At 36.9% G+C, this 26,282-nt stretch overlaps 2 protein-coding genes and 1 long non-coding RNA gene across 3 annotated transcripts; 2 read left to right on the top strand and 1 right to left on the bottom strand.

Moving 5' to 3' along the window:
* Positions 1–515: 515 nt before the first annotated feature.
* Positions 516–18,555, bottom strand: LOC107590749 (uncharacterized). The gene is made up of 21 exons (XM_016279656.1): positions 18,517–18,555; positions 16,263–16,398; positions 14,728–14,828; positions 14,466–14,532; positions 13,986–14,116; positions 13,035–13,123; positions 12,819–12,918; positions 12,055–12,098; positions 11,650–11,727; positions 10,582–10,778; positions 10,008–10,072; positions 9,799–9,905; positions 9,427–9,529; positions 8,604–8,703; positions 7,885–7,924; positions 7,720–7,771; positions 7,185–7,305; positions 4,074–4,157; positions 3,460–3,583; positions 2,891–2,981; positions 516–2,025 (listed from the first exon to the last, which is right to left on the bottom strand). Exons 1-21 carry the CDS (start codon positions 18,553–18,555, stop codon positions 1,951–1,953), a joined length of 1,944 nt encoding a protein of 647 aa, XP_016135142.1. The 3' UTR covers positions 516–1,950.
* Positions 18,556–18,561: 6 nt separating this feature from the next.
* Positions 18,562–21,764, top strand: fga (fibrinogen alpha chain). Its single transcript, XM_016279637.1, has 6 exons — positions 18,562–18,702; positions 18,845–18,955; positions 19,082–19,265; positions 19,401–19,546; positions 19,965–20,769; positions 21,069–21,764. Exons 1-6 carry the CDS (start codon positions 18,649–18,651, stop codon positions 21,761–21,763), a joined length of 1,995 nt encoding a protein of 664 aa, XP_016135123.1. The 5' UTR covers positions 18,562–18,648; the 3' UTR covers position 21,764.
* A 2,305-nt stretch (positions 21,765–24,069) lies between these two features.
* On the top strand, positions 24,070–25,765 carry LOC107590772 (uncharacterized). Its single transcript, XR_001609817.1, has 3 exons — positions 24,070–24,293; positions 24,640–25,148; positions 25,643–25,765. It is a non-coding gene; the product is annotated as an uncharacterized lncRNA (long non-coding RNA).
* The last annotated feature ends 517 nt before the right edge of the window (positions 25,766–26,282 follow it).

Raw genomic sequence — 26,282 nt, 5'->3', positions numbered from 1 at the left:
ATGTAATTTTTCTATTTATTTATGTTTCAATATTTTAGTTATGAACTCAAACGTTGTTCTGCAAATCTATTTAATTTGTTCTTATGGCTATTGCTCAAAAATGAACAAACAAACTAGTTAAACCGAAGGTCTCTGAACTCCAGCAGTGTCTGGACTTTCTCTGATGTAGGTATGTGCAGGGTAGACGTGGAAAACGTGAGAGCAGAAAGTTTGGGTAACGGTGGTTTGAAGTTGAGAGCTAGTTCATGCCATATGGCAATAATTAAAGTCCTCAATACATTCACCCAGACCGCACCAAACAAGAGCTCCTTTTACCAATAGACCAGTTTGCGAGACGTGCAGACAGAGCACGTCAGCACTTTATTAAAAGTCCTCAGAAATGCAGCCATCACATTTCCAAAACAGAAAAGGATTGAATTCACCACGAGTTCAGCAGCACTACTAATGAATACCAATAGCACTAATGCTCTAAACTATAGAGTGTGTCAATGGAATGAAAACAACCAATTGTCTTGTAAATAGTCCAGCTCCATACAATCCTTAATGCAAAGTTTATAAAACCCACATTGAGCTTAACGGGACATTAAGTGGTGAAGTGTTAGCAAAATGATGCAAAACAGTCTTAACTCAGAGATAAAGAAAAGGATTAAAGCTGCCCCAAAAAGCCGCCCTCCCCCTGAGGTTCACTTTTGGGGGACAGCGATGATGGACAGGAGGAGAAATCAGTGTCACAGTGGTAACAAAGGTGTCCCAGTGAGGGCAAAAGCTGAATGTTGAGTGATTAGTGATTATTCGGTTCTCTCTCTCAGAGCTGTTGCTTGCTTGAACAGCAGTGCAGCGCTGAAAGATAGCGGGTGATAAATGATAAGCCATTTATCTTCCTTCTCTGTTTTGTCCCCCAGCATCCCAATGTCTGTATGTGACAGCTGAATGCGCTTGTGATAAATGTGCGAGTTTTGAATGAGAGTGATTTTGGTTTATGTGACCGTGAATGACACACTGTTGCATTAAGATGAAGCCAAGAAGCTCTGCATCCGCACAATGAAGAACTGCTGGATCTGTCTGTCAGCCATTGACAAATGAATTCTTCACATGTCTCACCGTCCACTTCCCACTGATCACTCTGCACCGCTGAGGTCATGCTGTTAGCGCATGCTAATGCGGGTCAAAACATCACAGTTTGAACGATTTCCCATAAAACCTGACAAAAGAATGTGTTAACGTCACAGTGAATAAAAATGCATGAGGTAGTTGAGGTTGGAACATTTTCGACAATCATTCTTTAATGATAAGTACTCTTTTTCCAGCAGCATTAAAGCAAATTCTAACGGTAAACAGAAACTCAGTCATCAGAAGAGGAAAAACCTTTTGCTCTCTGACTTCCTGTGTCGTTAGGGGTCAGAGGTAATATGAGAACATTGTGGCTCTGGACTTCAAGGGTTTATTGTTTTGCCATCGCCTGTTAGACGTGACCAACTCAACACAACTAAGTGAAGGACGTCGTTCTCTAATGTACTCACTACATATCAAAGTGCTTGCATGTTCAACAACGACGCACCAAAACTGACATTCAGCTTCAATTAGCTCTTTATTTTGTTTATCTTTAATGCTTTTTTATTTTGTTTATTTTTAATGCTCATTTGTTTTACTAATCATTCTTATGTGTATTAATCACAAAATAAAATAATTTTAAAAAACTAATAAAAGGCACATTTATGTTACAAAAGTTCACATTTTGATCGTGTGGAACTGCTTGAACAGTTTGGGAACTGTTAGTAGACACAAACTAAAATGGAAAACACTGTTTACATTCTACAAAGTTCATAATATAAGCCATCTGGGCATTTTCAAACATTATAAAATCACATTTCTTTGACATTATCCATTTGAAGCAGTTTTTAAAAGGGAAATCTCAACACACCCCTGACATCTTTTAGTCCTTGTCCTTTATTAATCGACCAGTGATTTCAAATTAGGAAGGCCTTTCAGTTTGTAGTCAAGCAGCATTTGCCCATAAGCTTTTCCCTGCAGAAACAACACAATTTTAGTAACATGATGTAATTTTTGATGTAACACTATGTTGTGAGGGATTTATATAACTGGTAAATATCTAAATGTTGATTATAATAAAAACTATAATTTAAAAGTTTGGGGTCGATAAAATTTTTTATGTTTTTGTAAGAAGTCTCTTCTGCTCACCAAGGATGCATTTATTTCATTAAAATACAGAGAAACACAGTGAAATATTATTATAATTTCAAATAACCGGTTTCTATTTTAATCTTTTAAAATGTAATTTATTTCAGTGATGGCAAAGCTGAATTTTCAGCATCATTACTCCAGTCTTCAGTGTCACATGATCCTTCAGAAATCATTCTAATATGCTGATTTGGTGCTCAAGAAACATTTCTTATTATTATCAATGTTGAAAACAGTTGTACTGCAGTATTTCTGTGGAAACCGTTACATTTTTCCAAGATTCTTTGATGAATAGAACATTTATTTGAAGAGAAATCTTTTGTAACATTATAAATGTCTTTCCTTATACTTTTGATCAGTTTAATGCATCGTTGTTGAATGAAAGTACTAATTTCTTACAAAAAAGAAACTTATTGACCCCAACCTTTGTACCTTAACATACAGGTTCAGAACGTTGAGGGGTGAGGAAATAATTCTTTAAAGTTGTGAATATCTAGATACCCAAGTAATCTCATACCAAGTGTAAATAGTTTTCTTCCTTAACATAAAAAATCCCCCCCGTAGAGTTTTATGATCATTCTTTAAACTTTCTGTGAAACTTCAGAAAGACCCACAGTCACTGTGTCTATGTACATTTTGCGAGTTTGAATGAATGAATGTGTGCCACACTGTCTGCGTATGTGCGTATTACCTGAGGGTCGCTGCGCAGTGACGCCACCCCTCCCCCTCCAAGTGAGTTTTGAAGAATGAAGTTCAGACCATGAATGCCAGGCAGTTCGTACCTGGAAGTCACCGCAAACATGTGAAATAGATTATTTTAATTGAGATCACCTCCCCATTTTCACACATCTGTGCATTAGCTCACACCTCACTCTCAGGCACCTAGACATGTCGATCCTCAGCAAGAGGTGGTCCTCATTAGCGGCACCAAAGGAGTTTTCCACAACCCATAAAACAAGAGGCTTGCGTGCATGGACTCTCCCTCACACACACATAGGTCTTTAAAAAGCGGTACAGGCTACAGATGTGGAGTAGCTCAATATAAAGGTGTTACAATGTTTATTTTGCGTGACTAACTTCCTTACAGCTTCAGACTTTAACTAGTAATGATTTCCTTAAAAGTAGGTTACTAACAAAGTGTTTAAGGATAACTTATTTTAAAGATTGTCCGTCTTTGCTTTTTGCTTCATCAAACCATTACATGTTAACATCTTTCCCCACTAGACATTGTCTACTAGCACATTTTTTATTTCTTCTTACCGTATGACAGAGGGTAGGTCAGTCTGATCCTTTCTGATCAAATGTTGGAAATACTGTTCCACAACTTCAGCAGTTAAAAACTTTTTCAGGTAGGGGAAATACAGTGGGTGTCTTGCAATAACCCCTAAAAAAAGAAGTTATACATATTCGATTTTTAGATCTATGGATCTACAAATTGGGACACTGGGATGGATGGATTTGACCTATTGACATTTCGGTTCAATTTGAATAGATAGATAGACAGACAGACAGACAGACATGACCTATTGACATTTCAGTTCAATTTAAAATTTCAACAAGTTAACAAATTATGTAAAAAAAATTCTCATGTCTACTCCCAGTCTACTGTGAACAATACATAACCACCCGTCACATCTAAGATGAAGTTAAGACTAGGGCAGGTTGCCACATCACAAGAGAGTGTTGCCTTTTGGGCTGCAGACAGTGAGCTGTGATTTGTGGTTTGTGGTCAGAGAACATGGTCTGACCCAGCATTTTCCCAGCATTTATTGCCAGAATGGCTTTTTTGGTATGACAGTGACACGCAATAAGCAAACTGTCTCACCATTCAAATATTATTCACTGCGTGTGAAAGCACATGGGGAGACACTTACCGATGTTTGAGGAGTCCCCTTTGTCTCCACTGCGCGTGTATGCTAACTCCTCCAGTCTGAAGGTATGCGGGCCAGAGGGCAGATCTGAGAGAGACAATTTTGTTCTCAGCGTAATTAAATTCAGCAGTTGGCAGGTTGAACTAACAGCGAGCATCTGATCCTATTCAAAGCCTATTTTTCTCCCAGTCAACTCACAGATTCCTTGATCTGATTGATAATTTAAATTGGTATAAGCCAGGGGTAGGCAAGTTCGGTCCTAGAGAGCCGCAGTCCTGGAGAGGTCAGCTCTAACCCTAATCAAACACACCTGAACAAGCTAATCAATGTCTTCAGGATTACTAAGGCTATAGGCAGGTGAGTTTTGTTTTCAGGGTTGGAGCTGAACTCTGCAGGACTGCGGCTCTCTAGGACCGAACTTGCCTATCCCTGGTATAAGCAAACAAAAATTAAAAAAATTTGGGGTCAATAAGATTATTATTATTTTTTTTTTTAATTAATACTTTTATTCAGCAAGGATGCATTAAAATGATCAAAAAATGACAGTAAAGACATTAATAGTGTCTAAAAAAAGATTCATATTTAAAATAAATGCTGTTTTGAACTTTCTATACATCAAAGAATCCTGAAAAAAATCATGGTTTCAACAAAAATATTAAGCAGCATATAATCATAAGAAAGAGTAATGGCTGCTGAAATTTCAATTTTGGCATCACAGGAATAAATTACAATTTTAAATAAATATATTAAAATTGAAAACAGTTATTTTAAATTGTGATAATACTTTGAAATGTTGCTGTTTTTACTGTAGTTTTGATCAAATAAATGCAGCCTTGGTGAACACAAGACTTCTCTTTACAAAACATAAAAAAATGGTACTGACCCCAAACTTTGAACAGTAGTGTATGTTTTACAGAAGAATGTAAGTGGCTGCCATGATGCTAGTGTGGTTTATGGTTACCAGGGTTGCAGTTCCTAGGGTGTTTTGAGCAGTTGCTTATTGCCTCAAGTCTAAAAAATAACAAATGCAAAGTCTCTGTCCACAGATATGATTTTTTTAAAACACGTAGCCTTAAAAGAATAGTTCACCCCAAAATTAAAAAAAAATCTATTTACTTACCTTCATGTCATTCCAAATTGGTATGACTTTCTTTCTTCTGTAAAATACATATATTTAAAGTAGAATGTCCAAAATGCTCTTTTCCGTACAATGCAAGTGAATGGAGGCCACAACTGTTAAGCAAGATTTTTCATGAATTACAACAAAATTCTGTCTATTTCTTATACAAAGCTATTTCATGCTTTGAGGAGACGGTACATAAGCTATATAGACTGCTTTATGATGCTTTTGTTAAGTACCTTTAGTGCAGAGAAGAGAGCAGCATGAACATTATTCAAAACATGTCCTTTCATGTTCCACAGAAGAAAGAAAGCCATACAGGTTTGGAACAACATGATAGTGAGTAAATTATTAAATAATTTTCATTTTTGGAGTTCAACACAGCTCATTGTCGGTCTAATTGCTTTATCTGGTTATCATTGGGTAAATCGCATATAATCAGTTTTTCAGTCTCAGAAAAAGCCCCTGGGCTGCAGAAACATTAGAAGCCTCTCTCACAATCAGCCCTCTGTGATGCTCTAATGACCGAGGCTCCAGGTTCTTCTGTCTGTTTGTGTCTGTGCAGATTTGGGAGGGAAGGAACATGAAACAAAGTGAATAGAAAAAGTGCAGAGACTATGTTGCTTTATATTGTGTTCATTTGTATTTAAGACCTCCTGTGTTTGTGTGCATGGCCCTTGCGTATTTGTGAATGAATGCAAGTGTGTGAATGAGAGTCTGCGCCTGCATGTGTTCAAACACTAGATCCAATGAAAGGATGTTCCTGATTATTTAAAGGGTATAGCTGCTTGTTTAGTGCAACTGGGAAGTGGCAGATAGATAAAAAGACTCAAGCAAACACTGCCAGGACACCACAAAGGTTGTCCCTTTCAGAGAACCTAAAGCAAAAGGACTCTGGGAAGAAAAGCAGCCCTGGAATCCGGTGCAAGGGATCTTATAAAACCTTCTCTCGGTAGAACAATCACACTGGCTCTTAAAACAAGGCTTAAGCCTACTTCTTTCAGTTGAGTTTGTTGCTCAAACATTCCATCCACCTCCACCTTGAAGTAGGTCGTATCAAACACTGAACGCTTGTCTCCATGTGAAAAAAAATGTTTTGATACACAATAGCGTCTATCTTTAATAAGATCACATAATGTGCTGATTTGGGAAAATTTAGGGGGAAATAGTGTACAAAGCATGAAAAATGTTCTCTGAGAAAAAGATACAGAGAATAACTCGTCTGTGAAAAGAAAGAAATGCAATACTATCCTTGTCATATTCAGACTCATTTTGAACAAATTACCATAAACTATAAATTCTACAGGATTCGCTGGCTCCAATGTAAATCAATGTGTTTACAAGCAAACCTTTTACTTATTATTGTCATTAAATTCAATATTGTTATGGATATTTAATTGAAAGTGTACTGTATGTCCTTTAGAAGTGGTCTGTTGTTATGGAGCTTGACAGTCAGGGTTGGCACCATTTTTCACTGTGTGGAAAAGAGCAGCTTGGACATTTTGCTAAAAAAAATCCTTTTTGTCATCATATAGGTTTCAATTGTAAGGTGAACAGTTGATGGCTACATTTATCAATATTATGAAATATTATTACAATTTATAATAACTTTTCTATGTTAATATATTTTCAAATGTAATTTATTCCTGCTATGGCAAAGCAGAATTTTCAGCAGTGTCACATGTTCTAATATGCAGATTTGGGGCTCAATAAACATTTACTATTATCATGTTGAAAAGAGTTTTTGCTGCTTTATATACAGTGAAAACCATGATACATTTGATCAGGATTCTCTGTTAAATAGAAAGTTAAAAAAAAAATGACATTATTTCAAATAGAAAGCTTTTGTAACATTATGTCTATTCTGTCACCTTTTTAAAATTTCTTTTAAAAAAATACCCCTAATTTTGAAGTAGTACGTATAAAATAGTGTAAGTTTCATATTTATGTGAACTATTCCATGAACACTTCACATTTCACAATCAGCAGGGTACCTGTGGGTGCTTGGCCATGTTCCTCTGAATGGAGGAAGGGGTCGTGTCCTTCAGTTAATGAAGGGTCTGATACTGCCTCTCTGTGTGTCTCCACAAACTCCCCATTCACATAAATGTGCACCTGAAATCCCCAATTAATATTCATTCATTCACTCAATCATCCATATGTATAATTCAAATGATCCATTTCCATATTCTGTCCAATACACCTTTTATATTAATAAACGTTTTGATTTTGTTGAATACAATGATGAAATTTGATAAAGCATGAATTCAGGATAATCAGGCCACTTTTTTCCCATTTATCTTAACAAGAAATCTAAGCCAGTTTACACGATTTCACCATATGCTATGGTCCTGTATTTCAATATTCAAAATATGCAATATGGTATTTAAGTGATTCTCCAAAGGAATATAACAGTATTATTAGCATGTTACATTTTAAACAAAAATATTAAATAAATAAATAAAAACAAATAAGCCAATAAATAAACATGGTATTATCATGGAAGTCATAAAAAAATAATGTCACTACCTCCAAATCTGCTTTGGGATGCAGGAAAAAGAAAGGCTTCAGCACTGGTGATCTAGAAAAAGAAAACAGACATTAAATAATACACATGCAACATTTGGCGGGATACTTTTACGTGAAGTTCTAAACAGTTTTTTTGTACTTAAAGAACTACTTTCTAATACTTACATTCTTGGTCGCCCTCCTACAATAGCTGTGAGTCCTGGAGCTGAAGAGAGAAAATAAATTACATATTGGCCTAATTTGAACAAATGTTCTTTGACTTTAAAGGGATAGTTCACCCAAATATGAAAATTACCCCATGATTTACTCACCCTCAAGCCATCCTAGGTGTATATGACTTTCTTCTTTCTGACGAATACAATCAGAGTTATGTTAAAAAATGTCTGGGCTCTTCCAAGCTTTATAATGGCAGTGAATGGTGGTCAAGATTTTGAAGCAAAATAAAGTGCATCCATCCATCATAAAAGTACTCCACATGGCTCTGGATGGTTAATAAAGGCCCTCTGAAGTTTTAAATATGGATATTTATGGATTCTTGCATTCTTACAAAAATGAATCCATTCTCTTCAGAAGGCCTTCAATTAACACCCTGGAGCCATGTGGAGTACTTTTATGATGGATTGATGCACTTTATTTTACTTTAAAATCTTGACCACCATTCACTGCCATTATAAAGCTTGGAAGAGCAAGGACATTTTTAAATATTATTCCGATTGTATTTGTCTGAAGGAAAAAAATCATATACAACTAGGATGGCTTGATGGTGAATAAATCATGGGGTAATTTTCATTTTTGGGTAAACTATCCCTTTAAATGAACAGTGACCTTAACTAATGTGATTTGGAAACAAGGCAGGATAAAACTGAGATGAGGTTTTTACTCACCCATGCCTGTACCCGCTGGTGCCACCTCTCTGGAGAAAAACTCTAATGCTTTCTTCTGCTTGTGATGGACAGCCATCCAAACCACAGCCTCACGAGGACTCTGCACAATAAAGAGCAGCCTTCAAAAGCTGTAGGTTATTTGTTCTAATTGTAAACTGACAGTTTACCAATTGCTACACAATTCATAGTTTTCACGTGACGTCACACCCTTACAGGAACGCCCACATGGAGGGCAAAACAAGGCTTTCCTCCGCTGACCGCCAGTTATTTTTTTATTAAGTAGTATTGTAGTAAGAGAGTGATATTTAAAGGCCGAATTCAGTATACACCTTATTGATGATGCATACTTTGTACAGGCAAGCAGATGAACCCAGAATATAAACGCAATGCGCAAAGTTTAATATTAAATATTTTCCCATAGAAAACCATTATAAAGAAAACACTTAACCATTTAGTACATTGCGTTCATATTCCGGGCTCATTTGCTTGCCTGTGTAGAGCATGCATCATCATTAAGGTGTGTACTGAATTTGATCTTTTAGTATCACTGTTTTAAAGGCACTTTAAGTGTTTTCCCATTAAACGTTTAAGAATGTACCGCTGTTTTTAGTGATTTAAATATTGTGGCGGTGCTTCATATCGATTGCTAATGGCCAAAACTTGCATTTTGTTCACATATCTTTGTTTTATACTTTTTAGAGGTGATCTAAATATTTTTGGATTGGAACAGATAGAAAATTGACAGGCTTGTGCTGCAGTTCTATGGCTGTTTTGTCCGCCAGGTCTTCAAATTTTTTACATAAAACAGAAACAGACAGCCTACTGTATTGACGGCATGTGGTCCATATGTGTCCTCAGCTCCCAGAACTTGAATGTTGACTTCAGCATAGTCCTCCCAACCCAGCTGTTTGAAAATGTGCTGGGTCCTACAGATATTTCATGGTGCATTTTCACAATACAGCACTACAGTTCATTTCCTGCAATGTCATTAGTCATTAAAGCTCTAGTGGGGTTTAATACACTTTATAAACACTGTATTTAACTAACTTTATTTAGGATATTTAATCTTAGCTGTCTTAATCAACCTTATACCAACTTGTATTGCTGATTACGATAGCAAAAACTAGTTTTTTTAAAACAATAAATTACATATCAAGTATTTGACCTATACAATCACTCAGAATAAACGATTAACCTTTTGATAATGCTCTCTGCTGTTCTTCTGGCTTTTTCTACAGCTCTCGGACCACCAACAGGACAAACCGCCGTCGCCCTGAACCCATCCATATATGTGGCACAAACCTATAGAGGACAAAATATAAAACATAACCATTTTTTTAAAAGAAGTTAAACTTAAACGGAAATGACTGATTTAAACCAACCAAACCAGAAATGGTGACCAACCTTGTAGTCACCTGATGGCGGTGATCCTTTGGCACCACCTACTTTCACTGCTCCACCATCCACATCTACACACATATAAAGCCCAGTCAGATAATTTGTGAGGTATCAGATTTGCCCTGGAGTTTTGAATGTTCAGCAGTTTTTCTTCAAATCAAATCAAGTTAGTGTACATACATTAGCTTATTGATTACACAGACAATGAGATGGAAGTTTAGGGGACAAAGAAAATATTTGTTTTGTGACCAAGAAAATAAAATTAGTTAAATGAAAGAGGTTGCAAAGGTTATAGCAGATAGATGGAACCGGCTTTTAGGTAGCCTGTCTAGATACTGGTGTAAAGTCAATGGCCTGCGTCTTTGAGTAAGACATTTAGAGATAATAAACAAGCAACCATCTGATCACTGCATGAGGACTTTTTACTGGAGATAAGTACTGTCATCAGCCAGCTTCAGCTTCTGTTTGCTTAAAGTTATCTATCCACAATTTTGAAGATATTACTACTATATCTATAAATATGCCACTGCATGAATATTATAAACAATCATGCATGTACAATCCAGTAAAGTTGACTGACCTGGTATCTCAGTAATGGTGACATTGGAAAAGTCACATGTGACATCAGGCAGGAGGTAACGCTGTGGGTCTCCAATCTCATACACTAACTGCTCTGCCACTGTACCAAATGAAACCAGCCCACCGGTTTTTGGAGGTTTGGACAGTGTAAATGAGCCATCAACAGAACATTCTACCACCGGGAAGCCCATGTTATCCCTGAAAATGAAAAGAATGAAGGTGAGAATGCACATATATCAAATACTTCCCACTGTCATTATATTCAGTATATGAAGTATGTTTATTTGAAGTCATTGAAGTTAAAGTTACAGTAAAAGAAAAGAAGTGATCTCAAGGATAAAAGACATATGAAGTGTCAAGGAGTCAAGAACATGTCTGTGTCATATTTCACTCCCAAAACTGAAATCAAAAGGAATTAAGAAATTGTATTTTGCTTAAAGAGAATGAAGCCTTTTTTCAGGACCATTAGGATTTTTGTGAACACATTTGACACATTTTCATGAAAATTAAGCACATCCTCCCCAACAATTCTCATTACCTGAATAAAGCTGCACAATTGTTTTTTAGCATAGATGATAATGGAAATGTTTCTTGTGCAACAAATTAGCATATTAAAATGATTTCTTAAAGATCATGTGACTCTGAAGGCTGGAGTAATGGTTGCTGAAAATTCAACTTTGCCATCACAGAAATTGTAAAATATATTAAAATAAAAAGCTATTTTAAATTGTAATAATATTTCATAATATTACAGTTTTTTATTGAAGATTATTTCAAATTATTATTAATTATTATTATTATAAAGTATTTAAAAAAAATTTATATAAATTTTTTTTGATTGACATATGTGTGTATATATTACTAATATTTTTATGCATTACAATAATGAGAATTTAATGCAACTGTAAACAGGTATAAAAAACATAAAAATAAAACATCAATGAAACATCAAAACAAATTACTGTAATGAGAAAATGTGCTTAACTGTCATGAAATTGTCACAATGCATTTTTTGTCTTTTGATTTTGAGGTGAAATGTACCATGAATATATCAGATTTGAGTGCTTACCAGTCAGGAACTGTGTGCCAGTCTGTGAAAATTCCTCCTGTGGCCTGTGCACCACACTCAATCAGATGACCAGCAAGGCTACAACAGAGAAAAAAATTATAATTTCTCATGAAATTTCACAGCAACCAAAATCAGACTTGAATTTGAAACCCAACTTGAACAATAACATATGTGGTTAACCACAAATAATCTTACACTGAATGATCCTTCACACCACGCAACAAAAACAAATAAATCATGTGTAGCCGTCTGCCCTTATGTTCACCTAAGTGTAGTATAGTGTACATTTTTGTCCTGTGTCTGCTGATATGTGTTTTCAGCAGTCTGATACATTGCACCAGCGTGTGTGTGTGTGTGTGTGTGTGTGGATGCATACATTTCCAGAGCTCATAGAGTTTACAGTACCTTCCAGCAGCCAACAAGTCATAGTTATTGCAGTCCCATGCAAACTGTCAAAACAAACAAACAAACAAAGAGCTATAATACTCTTTTTTCCACACTGAATAAAGTTATATAAATCATTTATACATTCATAAGAGTTCTATTTTCAAAGAATTTAAAATGAATATATAATATATACATTTTTTATATATTTGTAAAAAACATTTTCATATATAACAGATATTTTTTCATGTTTTTTTTCATGTTTTTTGATATATATATGCATACACATACATATCAAATATAATTGTGTATATATAATGAGAATCTAATGCAACTGAGAATGAAAAATATTAGTGAAACATTAAAATTACTGTAATCAGAATTTATATAGAAAATGCGCTATATAAATGATTTAAAAAGAGACCGATTTTAAATACAATAAATTTAAAATAAAGATAAATAAAGTCAAGAAATTGTGAATGACAAATACGTACAGAAATACTGTTAAAAACCACCGCAACAATAAGCAGTTTAAAAAGAAAACGGAGGAAGCTGGTTTGAATTTGAATGTGAATTTTTTCTTGAATTAAGCCTCAAACTCTCCCTTTAGAAGTAAATTTGGCACTTTCTTAAAAGACACACTGCTGGTGTGATACTTGTTTCTGTTTTTGTTTTGTGCTGATGAAGGAAGTTAAAATTACCAACACATCGTCACAGAGGAAGAATGAGACACAACAACTGTTGCACAAAAAACCTGAAGGATGTTCTTGCGTGACAAACCATACCGAATGCATCAGCGGTCCAAGAACCACAGCGCTGTCCACGCAGCGTCCCGTCACTACAATATCAGCCCCGAGGTCCAGGCACCGTTTAATAGGGAGGGCGCTGTGAGATACAGACACAAGAAAGCTGAATCTCATATGTGCAAACCACCAGTCCGGCTCCAGACACAAATAACAGACAAGACCAATGACACACTGTAATTAACTTGTAGTTCATACCCCAAATATGCATTCATGCTGTGGACGGTTTTTGGAAGCGGTTTCTTTCCCTCGGAATCAGCCATCCGGAGTTCAGTCAAAGAGTCTTTCTAGGATAAACAACAAACCAGAAGATCACAGGGAGGATTTCAACACTGTCTGAACATTTCTCTATAATATTATGTAATATAATGAGTGATATAGCTATATACTAATCACTACTACTATCACTCATACTTAGTCTAGGAATTTGAACAAACCCCTGAGAATTATTGCAAAAAGTAGAATTAAAGTATTAACTATACACTACTTGCCAAGCTGAATTTTCAGCATCATTACTCCAGTCTTTAGTATCACATGATGCTTCAGAAATCATTCTAATATGATGATTTGCTGCTCAGGAAACATATTCTCGTGGAAACTGTAATACATTTTTTCCCAGGATTTTTCGACAAATAGAAAGTTCGAAAGAACAGCATTTATTTGAAAGAGAAATCTTTTGTGACATTATAAATGTTGTTACTGTCAATTTTAATCAGTTTACGGTAGAATAAGTATTATAGTATTTACATTTTGTAAAACTCTAGACACTAAATATGCCCATAAATATTATAATTAGTCAAGGTGTGCTGAATACTAGATGCTAAGACAATAAACATTCTCTCTCTTAAAGCTTTGAATTTTTTTTGTTTGTTGTGCTGCATGATATCGCTGTCTGATATGATTTTCATCTTGGACTATACTGACACCTAGAGGTGTGGCTGTAGCATCATGCAAACGCAAAACTTTCATTCTGCTAATGCTATTCTCAACTGTGGTATTTGCAGTCATCAATGATTATCTTATTAAGTGCAAGTGTCCAATAACAGGGTGGTTACTGAGATAAAATGAGTAGTATTCACCTGGTCATGTGATGTCAACATGTCAGCTCGCATGAGATGAATTACAAAAGCATAAATGGAGCTCAATTACCTGATGCATCAGCTCATCACCAGTAACCACAGCTACCTTCAAGTCAAGCCCCGCCTTTTGAACTACTTCCTGTAGAGCTGCTCCACAGGCAAGAGGATTGACACCGCCAGCGTTACTGACCACACGAATACCTGCAGGACACAACGAAGTATAACACCAAAAACATCTTTAATGTGTCTGAAATGACTAAAGATGAACATTATCCATGATATTTAAAAAAAAAAAAAAAGTAAGTATTTACATAAAATGTTTCCAAATATACCTAAACTGCTTAGATGAACATTATCAATGGAACTAAAAATGCAAAATCTCAAAAGTATCTTCATAAAATATTCGAATGAAAAATGTATTATTTTTGTGTAATTATATAATATAATATACTGTTATATGATATTAAGAACATAAAACAACCTAGATAAACATTAATTAACCTCAATAAAACGTGTCTGCATAAAAGTCACATTCTTATCATAATTTTACCTTTTTTGCTGATATCCTTAATAAATGGAGAAAGGGAAAGGACAAAATCAGGAGCGTATCCCATATTCTAAAAGAAAAGAGCATTGTTAGAGTCAACCCAAGTGTGTATTATAATAAACAAAAGTAAAAAAAAATAAAAATAGGAATAAATATTAATGAATCACCCTGAATTTATCATCATAAACAACAAGAGCAGTTTTATGAGTGATATCAGGTATAAATAACCCGTAAATGTAAATTGTAGGATGGAGGAATAACTTACAGGTGCTTTAGCTTTGGCTGCTGAAAGCAGTGACATGGTGATTTCAGACAGATAATCAAACACAAGGAAGTCCAATTTCCCACCATATATGAGCTGAGGAACTGCATGGAAGAGATTTGGTAAGGTTTGATGGTTCTTTTTACACAGCTTCATCAAGACATACTAGCCCAAAGAGTTGGACACGCAAGCCACACAATGTACGAATGACTTAAAAAAAGATCAAATCAAATGGCATTTATTGTTGAGGAATATACCATTGGTATACTTTCCCCTAGCATTTTTTTTTCTCACAAAATAGCTTTTTAGCTTAAAATGATCAAACAGAAATGCTTGGACACTTTGTGGTTGTTAAACTTTAGTTGAGCATCTTTTATGAGCAGCCACTAACATGAGCTTGAGAGCAGTTGGAAGAAAATGTCGAATATAATTTGTTTTCAGATACACACTTATTTCGATGTATTTTATCGAATGCAGTAATATTCACACAACAAATGTGGTTTAAGAGTTTGAATCTTTTTGGCGTCAGGAAGGTTAGAAATGGAGAAAAGGCGTGATATTATTGCTTTGGTGACATCTAGTGGTCATACACGGAACTACACATGGAGAGGATTAGTTCGCTTGTTCTGTGTAATTCCGTCCTTGTGAAGAACTATTGTGCAGAGCGATACATAACTTATAATCAATGTTAAATCATATAAAGCAGGGGTGCCCAAACTCGTTCCTGGAGAGCTGGTGTCCTGCAGAGTTTAGCTCCAGCTTGCCTCAACACACCTGACTGGAAGTTTCTAGTATGCCTAGTAAGAGCTTGATTAGCTGCTTCAGGTGTGTTTGGTTAGGGTTGGAGCTAAACTCTGCAGGACACCGGTGTTCCTGCGAATTCAGTTCCCCTGTTTCCCCCTCACAGCGCCTGCGCAACTTCGCAGTGTTGCCAAGTCCGCGGTTTTCCAGCGGTAGTTTTTAGCCGCAATTGGGCGTTTCTTTTTTAAATATCCTGGCAACCCTGAAACTTCAGAACTAAAATCATGACTTCATGATTTCGCCCGGGCTAAGCAAGTCAGCTTATGGTGGTTTTGCTGTCTTTCTGCAAGTAACGTTTATTTCACCGTGTTAATTAGATAATTTGTAATTAAATAGGTATTCATGTACATGACGTCCTGTTCAATCGCAACATAGAGTCAGATTTCCTGCTAATTCTAACTTTTTCCTGTTTTATGAAGTGTAACACCATACATTACAATTAGACAGTTCAATTCCTTCGTTAGGGGCATTCTTTTGTTCAGACGCCCATTTCCATTTGATTGTTATTGTTATTGTTAGTGTGTGTGTGTTTCTGTTAAACAACTTAAGCCTTGTCGAAATAACAACAAATAAACGATATTGCAACTACCGCTGGAAAACCGCGGACTTGGCAACACTGCGAAGTTGCGCAGGCGCTGTGAGGGGGAAACAGGGGAACTGAATTCGCCGGAACACCGGCCCTCCAGGGCCGAATTTGGGCACCCCTGATATAAAGTAAAGTAATTTTATTCAAATACCTGAGGTTGCAGTATCGCCCCAAAACCCCGATGCGCATCCGATGCGTGTTTTATGCGCTGATGAGGCGTAATGTCTGTGACTGCTTCGGTGACGCGAGTCGCTTGTAAAACATCTGACAGTTTTGAACACAGTCACCTGTACAGAGCACATTCAGGGCTTTTCAGAGATCCACTAAATTTTTGGATGTTTCACCATGACCACTCCCTCTCCTTGGTCTTCAAAAATGTCTGATATTAATTTAGTGGCACTCTTATGGAAATATGATAATATTTTGTAATTGTCATTTAAATCGGACTCATTTTGAAACTGTGTGTCATAACTCAACATCTCAGGAAAATGTTATGGGGTTTCAAATCAAAATATGACTTTCTGTTACGAAACAGGACGATGATTTCATGCATGTCCTTATATGAAGACACCGGGACTAAAAGCATGTTTATTACGCATTTTGGGAGACATATATTTGTATATATTTGAAAATATATTTAAATATTCCTATGAAATATATATTATTATGAAAATCTTGTCAATTATTACTCTGAATATTACACTTCTTTTTTCATTACATGTTGCCCCAGAAACACATTAATATGCTAATAACACATTAATAAACTAATAATTTAGTTTATAGATACATTATATAGAATGAGAAAACCTGTTTGTGGCCATTTTACACACATTTTGCATGAAGAAAAATAATATATCAAATCATTCTGTTATAACATAGTTGAGAATGATCTTTATACAAAGTTTGGTAAAAAAAAATCCTGAAAACTAAAAATGTATTGTTGATTTGAAAAAAAATCTATTGTTTTTGCCTATGCATGTTCTTTCATGTTTTTTCTTCTTTTGTTTTAAGAAACTGAGTCCCGATGTCCTCTACCAAGGATGTAGCATAACTTATGAATGAAATATAAATTTTTAAAAAATTTTGTTTACATTTTTTTTAATGCTCTAAACCAGGGGTGCCCTAACTCGGTCCTGGAGGGCTGGTGTCCTGCAGAGTTTAGCTCCAACTTGCCTCAACACACCTGCTGGTAAGTTTCTAGTATGCCTGTAAGTGCTTGATTAGCTGGTTCAGGTGTGTTTAATTGGGGTTGGAGCTAAACTCTGCAGGACACCGGCCCTCCAGAACCGAGTTTGGGCACCCCTGCAACAATGTAATGACATCAAAAAATACAATTTTTTTCCTAAAATGTTTTGCCGGGTCTTAAGAGGCTATAGTAGACCTAAGTATATTGTAAATGTACACAACACTTAGTGAAGAAGAACAACAGTGCTGCTGAGCTTTCTTTCATTAACAGAAGAGATGTGATCTGTATTGTGCAATGAGAGTTAAGCCCACATCCAAACAACTCAAAACAAACATTGGTTGTGTAACTGAAAAGGACAGTCCTAGAAATGATCCTCGCACAAACTCCCACCTGTGCATCCTACTTGCAAAGTGTTGATTCATGATTTGAACGTTCATGATGATTCATCCTGTTTGCAAAAATGCAATGTAATGAAATTTGTAGAATCAGTCAGCAATGATTTATTCACAACCTTATAATTATATACACATGGGCACATTTGGAGTATCTTATGGTCACCAAAGCTACATTTAATTATTTAAAAACAGCAATATTATGAAATATTTGTACAATTAAAAATAGCTGTTTTCTATTTTCATGTATTTTAAAAAGTAATTTATTCATGGGATGGCAAAGCTGAATTTTTAGCAGCCCTTGCTCCAGCCTTCAGTGTCACATGATCCTTCAGAAATAATTTTAATATGCTGATTTGGTGCTCAAGAAACATTTCCTATTATTATACATTTTTAAAACCATTGTGCTGCTGAATATCTGTGTGTAAACCTTGATACATTCTATTCATCAGCATTTTTTGATGAATAGAAAGTTCAAAAGAACATCATTTATTTACATATATTATTTTACTGTTACATCTGATCAGTTTAATGCACCCTTGCTGAATAGAAGTATTAGTTTCTTTCAAACAACACAAAAATCTTTCTTCAACCCCATAAACTCCCCAAATATATATATTTTTTCAATGATACAGTAATGAGCTATGAAAATATATTCCACTAATGCACTCTTAGCACCCTAAGGAAAGTCAAATCTCACACTGCAGTGCCAGTTCTTGTACAAGCACCATGCGCTGTCATTCCTGTAAACCAGTTGATAACGGTTGAAAGTTGTGTAATTTGCATCTCTCTCTCTCCATCTCTGTTTCTCTGTCCAAACACTGTACTGTGTTCCAGACTGCGGGGGCTGGGGACTGAGTGACCATGGTCAATAATGAGTCAATCTGTTGATCAATCAGAAGGGTTCATATGGGATGTGCAAGCAGTGAGAGTCTGTATTCTGCACAGAGAAGCCAGAGATGAAGCTCACACATTCGCTCCTCTGCCTGTTCGTGTTCGTGTCCTCTGCCTTGGTGAGTGATTTCTTCACGCATTTAGTCTCTTATCACTAATCACTAACAAACAATCAATACATTTCCTTTATTCAATCTTTATTTGAACCTATTTGAATTCTTAAATTATGACCTCTAATTAAGTATTTATTTTATTTTTCAGTCAGAGGACACAGTCGTGAACCCTAGAGGTGCTCGTCCTATTGAACACGGCTACAAGGCACAAGACACCTGTAAGACAAACGAATGGCCTTTGTGTACAGATGATGACTGGGTATGTACTAGTATTTAATTATTATTTAAGTCATAAATATCAAGTCAAGGTTTCATTAAGGACTGAAAATGTAATGCCCACCAGGAAGTTGGCTAAAGATAGCAAACACCCATTTAAATTCTTCAGGGAACCAAATGTCCATCCGGCTGCCGAATTCAAGGCCTCATAGACAAAGCTGACCATGATATCATCAAGAAGATTGATAAGATTCGTCGTCTCCTGAACGAGGGCCAGAAACTGTATCGCTCCACTGATCAAGTGTCCAAAAACACTTATACTTACCTAAGAGAGCGACTGACCTCTAGCGCCGGTAAGAATTTGTTTCGATTCCGTCCTTGATTTTTGGAAATTTTGATCATTCATGCCAAAGATAAAGTTGATTTGTGGAAGTTCACAGAAGTATTTTCAGAAGACACTATAGAAAATATTTCCTCCTTCCTCTTAGGTAATGATAACAGGTACAGCACCTTGGCTGAACAGTTGAGACAGAGGATTACTGATATCAAGATTAAAATTGACCGTCAGCTTCGGTTACTGGACGCTCTGAAGTCGCAGGTCAAAGATCAAGTTGTTGTAATTCAGCGACTTGAGGTGAGCAAAATATTAAAAAGTGCCTTTTATTGTCTAATATTGTATTTTATGAGAAATATATGGAAGCCCTTTGAGAAAAAGAAAGTTTAAAATAATTATATAAATCACAATTATGAAAAATAAAGTAACAATTACCTTTTATTTAAAATGATTTACTCTGGAAAAAAATTCTGGAGTTGGAAACATGTTTCCATGGAAAGTGACATCTTTGTACTTACACCAAATATGGCAACAAAAATGGCATAATATGAAATAGCATAAATATGAAAAATATGAATTGTCACTCTTGTTATTTGTATTTTTAATGAAATATTTATTATTTTTTTTTATAAATGTGTATTATTTATTTCATAAATATTTATTTATTTCTCTCTTCACTGATTTCTTGACATTCTCCCAATATTATCTCTTGGCGCAGGTGGACATTGACATCAAACTACGCACATGCAAGGGCTCTTGCGCCAGCTACAGTGAGTTCTCGGTGGACAGGGAGAGCTATGTGGCTCTGGAGAAGCAAATGGACAATCTGAATGCTTTGCGTGTACAGAGCGTGGAGACCGTCAGTTCCCTGGGAATCATGAAAAGCAGGCCGTTGAAAGACGTGGTTTTACCATCCATATATAAGAGTGGAACGGGCAAAGCTGAGCAGAAGCAGCTCCTCTTCGGAGACGTGGGTCAGATGCAGCTTACTCTGGAGGCGGAAGGTTCCACTGCCAAATCTGCCGCCACTGTTAGCAAGTTCCCCACATCAGGTATGGGCTCAACTTCCTCCTCTTCATCACATACCTCCTCCTCCACCTCCACCATCAAGCAGTGCACCAAGTCACTGCGCAAAGTGATAACGCACACCAAAGAAGGGCCCGTGGAGAAGATTGAGGTTTCGGCAAGTGGGCCCGGGTGTGAAGATTTAGGAAAACTTGGTGGAGATGAAAAGTCCATCACTACTCTCTCTCATGGCACCGATGACCTAGGTGGCTTCGGTGGAGGTTTCTTCACGGGGCTTGGCACTGATACCCAAAGATTATCCTCATCCTCAACCTCCTCGAAAACAGTTGTGTCAGATGGAAGCAAAAGTTACTCAAAGACCACCCTCTCTAGCGACCCAAATTTTGGGGATGACTTTGGTGCTTTCATGCGTGGCGACGTGGAAGAAGATCTACCCGACATCCACGCACGAAGTGTGAAATCACGCGACGAGCGCAAGGCTGCCTTTGTTGGTGGAGGTACACTTGAATGAAACTCTTAACTCAAGCAGCATACACAAGTGAACCATTAGCAAAAGTAATTCTCTTGATAACTCAAGCAAGAGTTTGTTTAGAGCTTCTTGGAAACATGTGGTGTGGTGTAATGGACCAAACTAATATCCAAGTAATTACAAATAACATGTCACATTTAATTGCACTCAAATGCTCATCTAGAAATAATTATGCAGAACAACGTAATTAGGTCCGAAATGATTTATTTGGATCTCTGGAACGAATGCAGCTCTGCCCTAATCAGCAGGTGTGTAATCTTCTTTCAGATTGCGCTGAAATCCTGCAGAAGCATGCGAATGGCGGTCAGAGCGGCCTGTTCAAAATAAAGCTGGCCGGGTTGGAAGAGGTAGAGGTTTACTGTGACCAGGGCACTGGATTGGGGGGCTGGACTCTGGTTCAGCAGAGAGAGGATGGGTCTGTTAACTTCAATCGCACTTGGAAGGAGTATCAAAATGGTTTTGGCCGGTTAGACCAGCAGGGTAAGGGTGAGATCTGGATCGGCAACAAATTTCTACACCTTCTCACTCAGAAAGAGAGTCTTCTGAGACTGGAGCTGCAGGACTGGGATGGGAATGAGGCCTACGCCGAGTACAATTTTAGAGTTGGCTCGGAGGCCGAGGGCTTTCCGCTGACCGTGTCAGATTACGTGGGTGATGCAGGTGATGCGTTAGTGCAAGGGCAGCCTAACCTCGGATCCTTCCTTTCACACGCTGGCATGAAGTTTAGCACCTTTGATAGGGACAGTGATAAGTGGGAGGAGAACTGTGCGGTAATGTACGGTGGAGGGTGGTGGTACAATAACTGCCAGTCAGCCAACCTTAATGGGATTTACTATAAAGGAGGCCAGTACGACCCCGGCACCACAGTCCCTCATGAGATTGAGAATGGTGTTGTGTGGCTGCCTTTCAAACCAGCTGATTACTCCCTAAAAGTAGTGAGAATGAAGGTCAGACCTGTCTAAACAGTGAAACAGAGGTGATGGGGGGGAAAAGAAAGATACCCATTGTTTTGAATGATCAGTTTTATCTATATATGTAATGTTGCCATTTTCACACAACCATCTTACCTCATGTTTCCAATAAAAATGTGTTCACTTTAAATTTTGCAGTGTGTGTTTTTATTTCAAAGTATCTGCTTTGAGAATAATTTTCTATAAATATATACCCTACAATGAATTCACAACCACGAAAAAGCACAATGTACTTTTATATACTCAGATCATTTTGATTTCTTAAAATTTTCAATAAATAAAGCTTAATTTAGTCTGAATTTTTTTTTTCAAAAATTTTTACCTTCAAAGGTACAAGTTACTGGGGCAGCCCCCCCCCCCCCCCTTTTTTTTACCCCCAAAAAGGTTCATAGTTGTACCTTCAGAGTAAGGCTAAGGTACTAATATGCGCCTTTAGGGTAAATAAGGTAAAAGGTTGTCCCAGTGGCATTTTCTGACAGTGTATCCTAAAGATCATAATATCATTTTGACCACTAATGATTAAAAAAGGCATTTACCAACCACACTCTCAGAAAAAAAGGTACAAAAGTTGTCACTTGGGCGGTACCTTTTCAAAAGGCACACCTTTGTACCTAAAGAGTCCATATTGGTACCATAAAGGTACATATTAGTACCTAAAGTGTACATATTAGTACCAAAAGTGTACCTTTTGAAAAGGTACCACTCCAGTGATAGCTTTTGTCATTCATATATTCTGCTTAAAATAATCCCATAGACATGCTCTACTGGTTTAGATAAACCGATAGCTGATTTCACATCAAGGTTGTAAAACAAACAATGAGCTTACAACATTACCACCATTACAATTGTATGATATGGCCCTGTTAATATGTATGCAATTTTCAACATCAGCCATGATCACTCATCTACGAAGCATAAACATTATTAGGTTTAATGCAAGTGTGTGGTTTGTTGCAGTGTGTACGGTCTTGAAATCCAGTCTTAAACAACAGAATCACTATGGTTTAACCAGATTTTGACAGTGTCCAGCACGGCCAACACACCCTTTGTGGGTGAGTTATTTCGGAGAATCTGATCACTTGTCTTCCAAAAAGTGTTTTTTAAATTAATTAATAATTAAATTACTAATAAAAATTACAGTCACTGATAAATATTATTAAATATTTTATAATAAAAGGTAAAGAAAAGTTTTTGCACAGGAAAATAAACAAATGATTAATCTTATTCTACAGTTTTTTTATGTTTTTTTTTTTGTAGGACAATAAATGTCCATCTGGGTGTCAGCTGGAGGGCCTTATTTATCTTGCAGATGAAGACATTCAGAAACGTCTGAGAAATATTTGTGAAAGGGTTCAACAAAATCAGAATGTCACTTCATCAGTAATGCAAAAGATTGTCCAGTTTTATGGGTCACAAAGAAAAGCTATCATCCAGACATATAGTATGTTAAATATTACGTTCTTTATTTTATGTGCTTTTATATCTAATTCTCAAATCAAGGGTTTTATAAACAAGGTAAAAATGAAAAGATACCTGAAGCATCTTAGATTTAGAACGATCAGAAGAACCTCTAGACATCCTTTTGAAGGTGCTTTAGATTCAGCTTCAACATATACGTAACCTCATATCTTTTCCCTTATGATGAGGTTACTGGAGGAATCATTGACTGGAACTTGTAGCTTATCTTGTTTCTCAGAGAACCTTTTTGAAAGGGTTCTGAGTGGTTCTCCGGAGGGTTCCACCAGTGTGGTGAACAGTTATGTTATTTACAATATTCATTTCAAGAACATAAATTTACCTTCAGAAATTACTTATTATTTTACCTTACAAAAATCTTATTAATATTCAATTTTAGTATTTAATAGGAGCAAAAGGCTTTATAGACCTACATAAACGACTTAAGGGTGTCCTCATGGTATTTTCTCTGTGCAGTGCAGGAGCTCAGATATGCTGAGTTTGCTGAAGCCCTTCACAGAATGTAACAGTCCTGCACAAGCGGTCTACAGAACTTGCAAAAGACTTACAGAAGCACCATCACTTGATCTGGGATCAGATAAATGAAATCCGTCAAATTGAGGTAAGACGTGCCAAAATACTTTATATTAGTGGTTCTCAACCTTCTTCAAAATCAATATTTGAAGGTCCCCCTTCATAGCATGAATAAATATCTCTAAGGGGTAAAAAAAAAAAAGAAAGAAGGCATTTTGCTGTATCATGGGAAGTTAACCTCATATCTTTTCCCTTATGATGAGGTTACTGGAGGAATCATTGACTGGAACTTATTAATATTCAATTTTAGTGTTTAATAGGAGCAAAAGGCTTTATAGACCTACATAAACGACTTAAGGGTGGCCTCATGGTATTTTCTCTGTGCAGTGCAGGAGCTCAGATATGCTGAGTTTGCTGAAGCCCTTCACAGAATGTAACAGTCCTGCACAAGCGGTCTACAGAACTTGCAAAAGACTTACAGAAGCACCATCACTTGATCCGGGATCAGATAAATGAAATCCGTCAAATTGAGGTAAGACGTGCCAAAATACTTTATATTAGTGGTTCTCAACCTTCTTCAAAATCAATATTTGAAGGTCCCCCTTCATAGCATGAATAAATATCTCTAAGGGGTAAAAAAAAAAAAGAAAGAAGGCATTTTGCTGTATCATGGGAAGTTTATTAAAACCCCTTGGTTGAGAACCACTGCAGTTTATTTTATTGACTGGAAAGTCAGTAAATTCAGGCTCACATAATCAGTATATTTGATCAAATGTTCTGCATAAACGTTTGAGTAAGGGATTTCACTATTTGCTTGAAGTTGAAATGTAACTTTTGTCCTGATTCAAACTTGTTTTTGTTCAATTTTTGAAGTGAAGGTGGACATTGACATCAAAGGATCATACAAGCAAACCTTTGACCATGCCGTTGATAACGAAGCCTTCAAAGCTATGGAGAACAAAATGGAGGAGTTCAGCATTATCTCAAAGAGGCAAAAATCATTCTCCAAAAACAACAAACTAAACTTCAGTCTGTTGATCGGCCCAGTCTGTCCCCCTCTTACTGGAAAAATTCCCATTGTTCGCACTGAGCTGCTTACAAAGTTTGAAGACATTGAGCAGCATCAGGTGGTTTTAGATGAACTCCTGGAAGATATTTAATCAGATTTATATCTAGATTAGTAATATGGGTTATTATTGTTATCTGACACTGTGTTTGGTTTAGTAGCATATGAGTAGTTTATTGAAAAATACTGCCCTTATTTCTTGTGGCTTATTTGTTATCTATTTACTACATATTTATTTAAAGACCACTGTGTGCAAAATCACGTTTACAGTTTCACCTTCTTTTTTTACTGTATACATCTAACTTATGTCCAGTATTCCAGGTTGTAACAAGTTTGTAGATCGGGAAGCAGGAGGCGGGAACCGGTGAACACTCAAAGAACTCTTTAATAAAATAAACAAACACAAAACAGCGCGACAGCCCCTCGCGGACGACTGTCGCGCACAAACAAAACCAAAACACAAAATAAAATCCAGGCCTGGTCCTCCTCTTTCCCTGTCGTCACTCCTCCTTTGTATCCTTCCGGAGCTCCTCCGTGAGACTCGAGACCGGTGAGTGGCGCAGGTGTCGCCACTCAAAACAGCGCGACAGCCCCTCGCGGACGACTGTCGCGCACAAACAAAACCAAAACACAAAATAAAATCCAGGCCTGGTCCTCTCTCCTCTTTCCCTGTCGTCACTCCTCCTTTGTATCCTTCCGGAGCTCCTCCGTGAGACTCGAGACCGGTGAGTGGTGCAGGTGTCGGGCATTCGCAATTACTCCACCGGCCTCGCTCCGTTCCCACGGCTCTCGGCCCCGCCCCTCTCGTCACACAGGTATACTGTTAGAGGCTACAAAAAATAGTACTATGGCTGTGCCTTAGTTGCAAATGTGAATGAGAGACTGTACAAAATGCCATTTCACGAACAAGCAGGTATCAGCCTGTCAAACACAATGTATTAAATACCTCAATAAAATCTCAAAACTGTTTAATGTTTTTGAAAATATGCAATGAGTTGACTATAAATATTTTTATTTGCGTATAGATGTATTTTTGGTCCCTTTCATGTATCAGTGGATGATTTTAGCGATTTCACTTTTAGTTAAGTAGCCTATATTGTAACGGGCGAACGAGACGAGAGACATGCGGATCCATTTGCAAAGCTTTATCCTTAAACATAGTCAAAACAGGCAAGGGTCGGACAATGGCAAACAGGTATTTAGAGGGCAAGACAGAAGAGTGATCCAATAAACAGGGATAGGTCGATTAACGGCGAACATAATCCAAAGGATGAGGCAGGCGAGTAATCCACAGACAGATATTAATCCAGGCGAGGTGCGAACAGAATCCAAACAAGAAGAGAGAGAAATCCAAGACAGGCAGGTTATCAGGAACAGACAATCAGGCAAAACTAGACGTTACGAAACAGGACTAGAACTAGGAACTAGACTAGACTCAGACAGGATACTGGCTCT

This window comes from Sinocyclocheilus grahami, unplaced genomic scaffold (assembly GCF_001515645.1).
Source record: "Sinocyclocheilus grahami isolate Dianchi unplaced genomic scaffold, SAMN03320097.WGS_v1.1 scaffold132.1, whole genome shotgun sequence".
Taxonomy (NCBI): Eukaryota; Metazoa; Chordata; class Actinopteri; order Cypriniformes; family Cyprinidae; genus Sinocyclocheilus; species Sinocyclocheilus grahami.
Note: the sequence above shows the minus strand (reverse complement) of the source record. Positions and strands in the feature narration are given on the sequence as shown.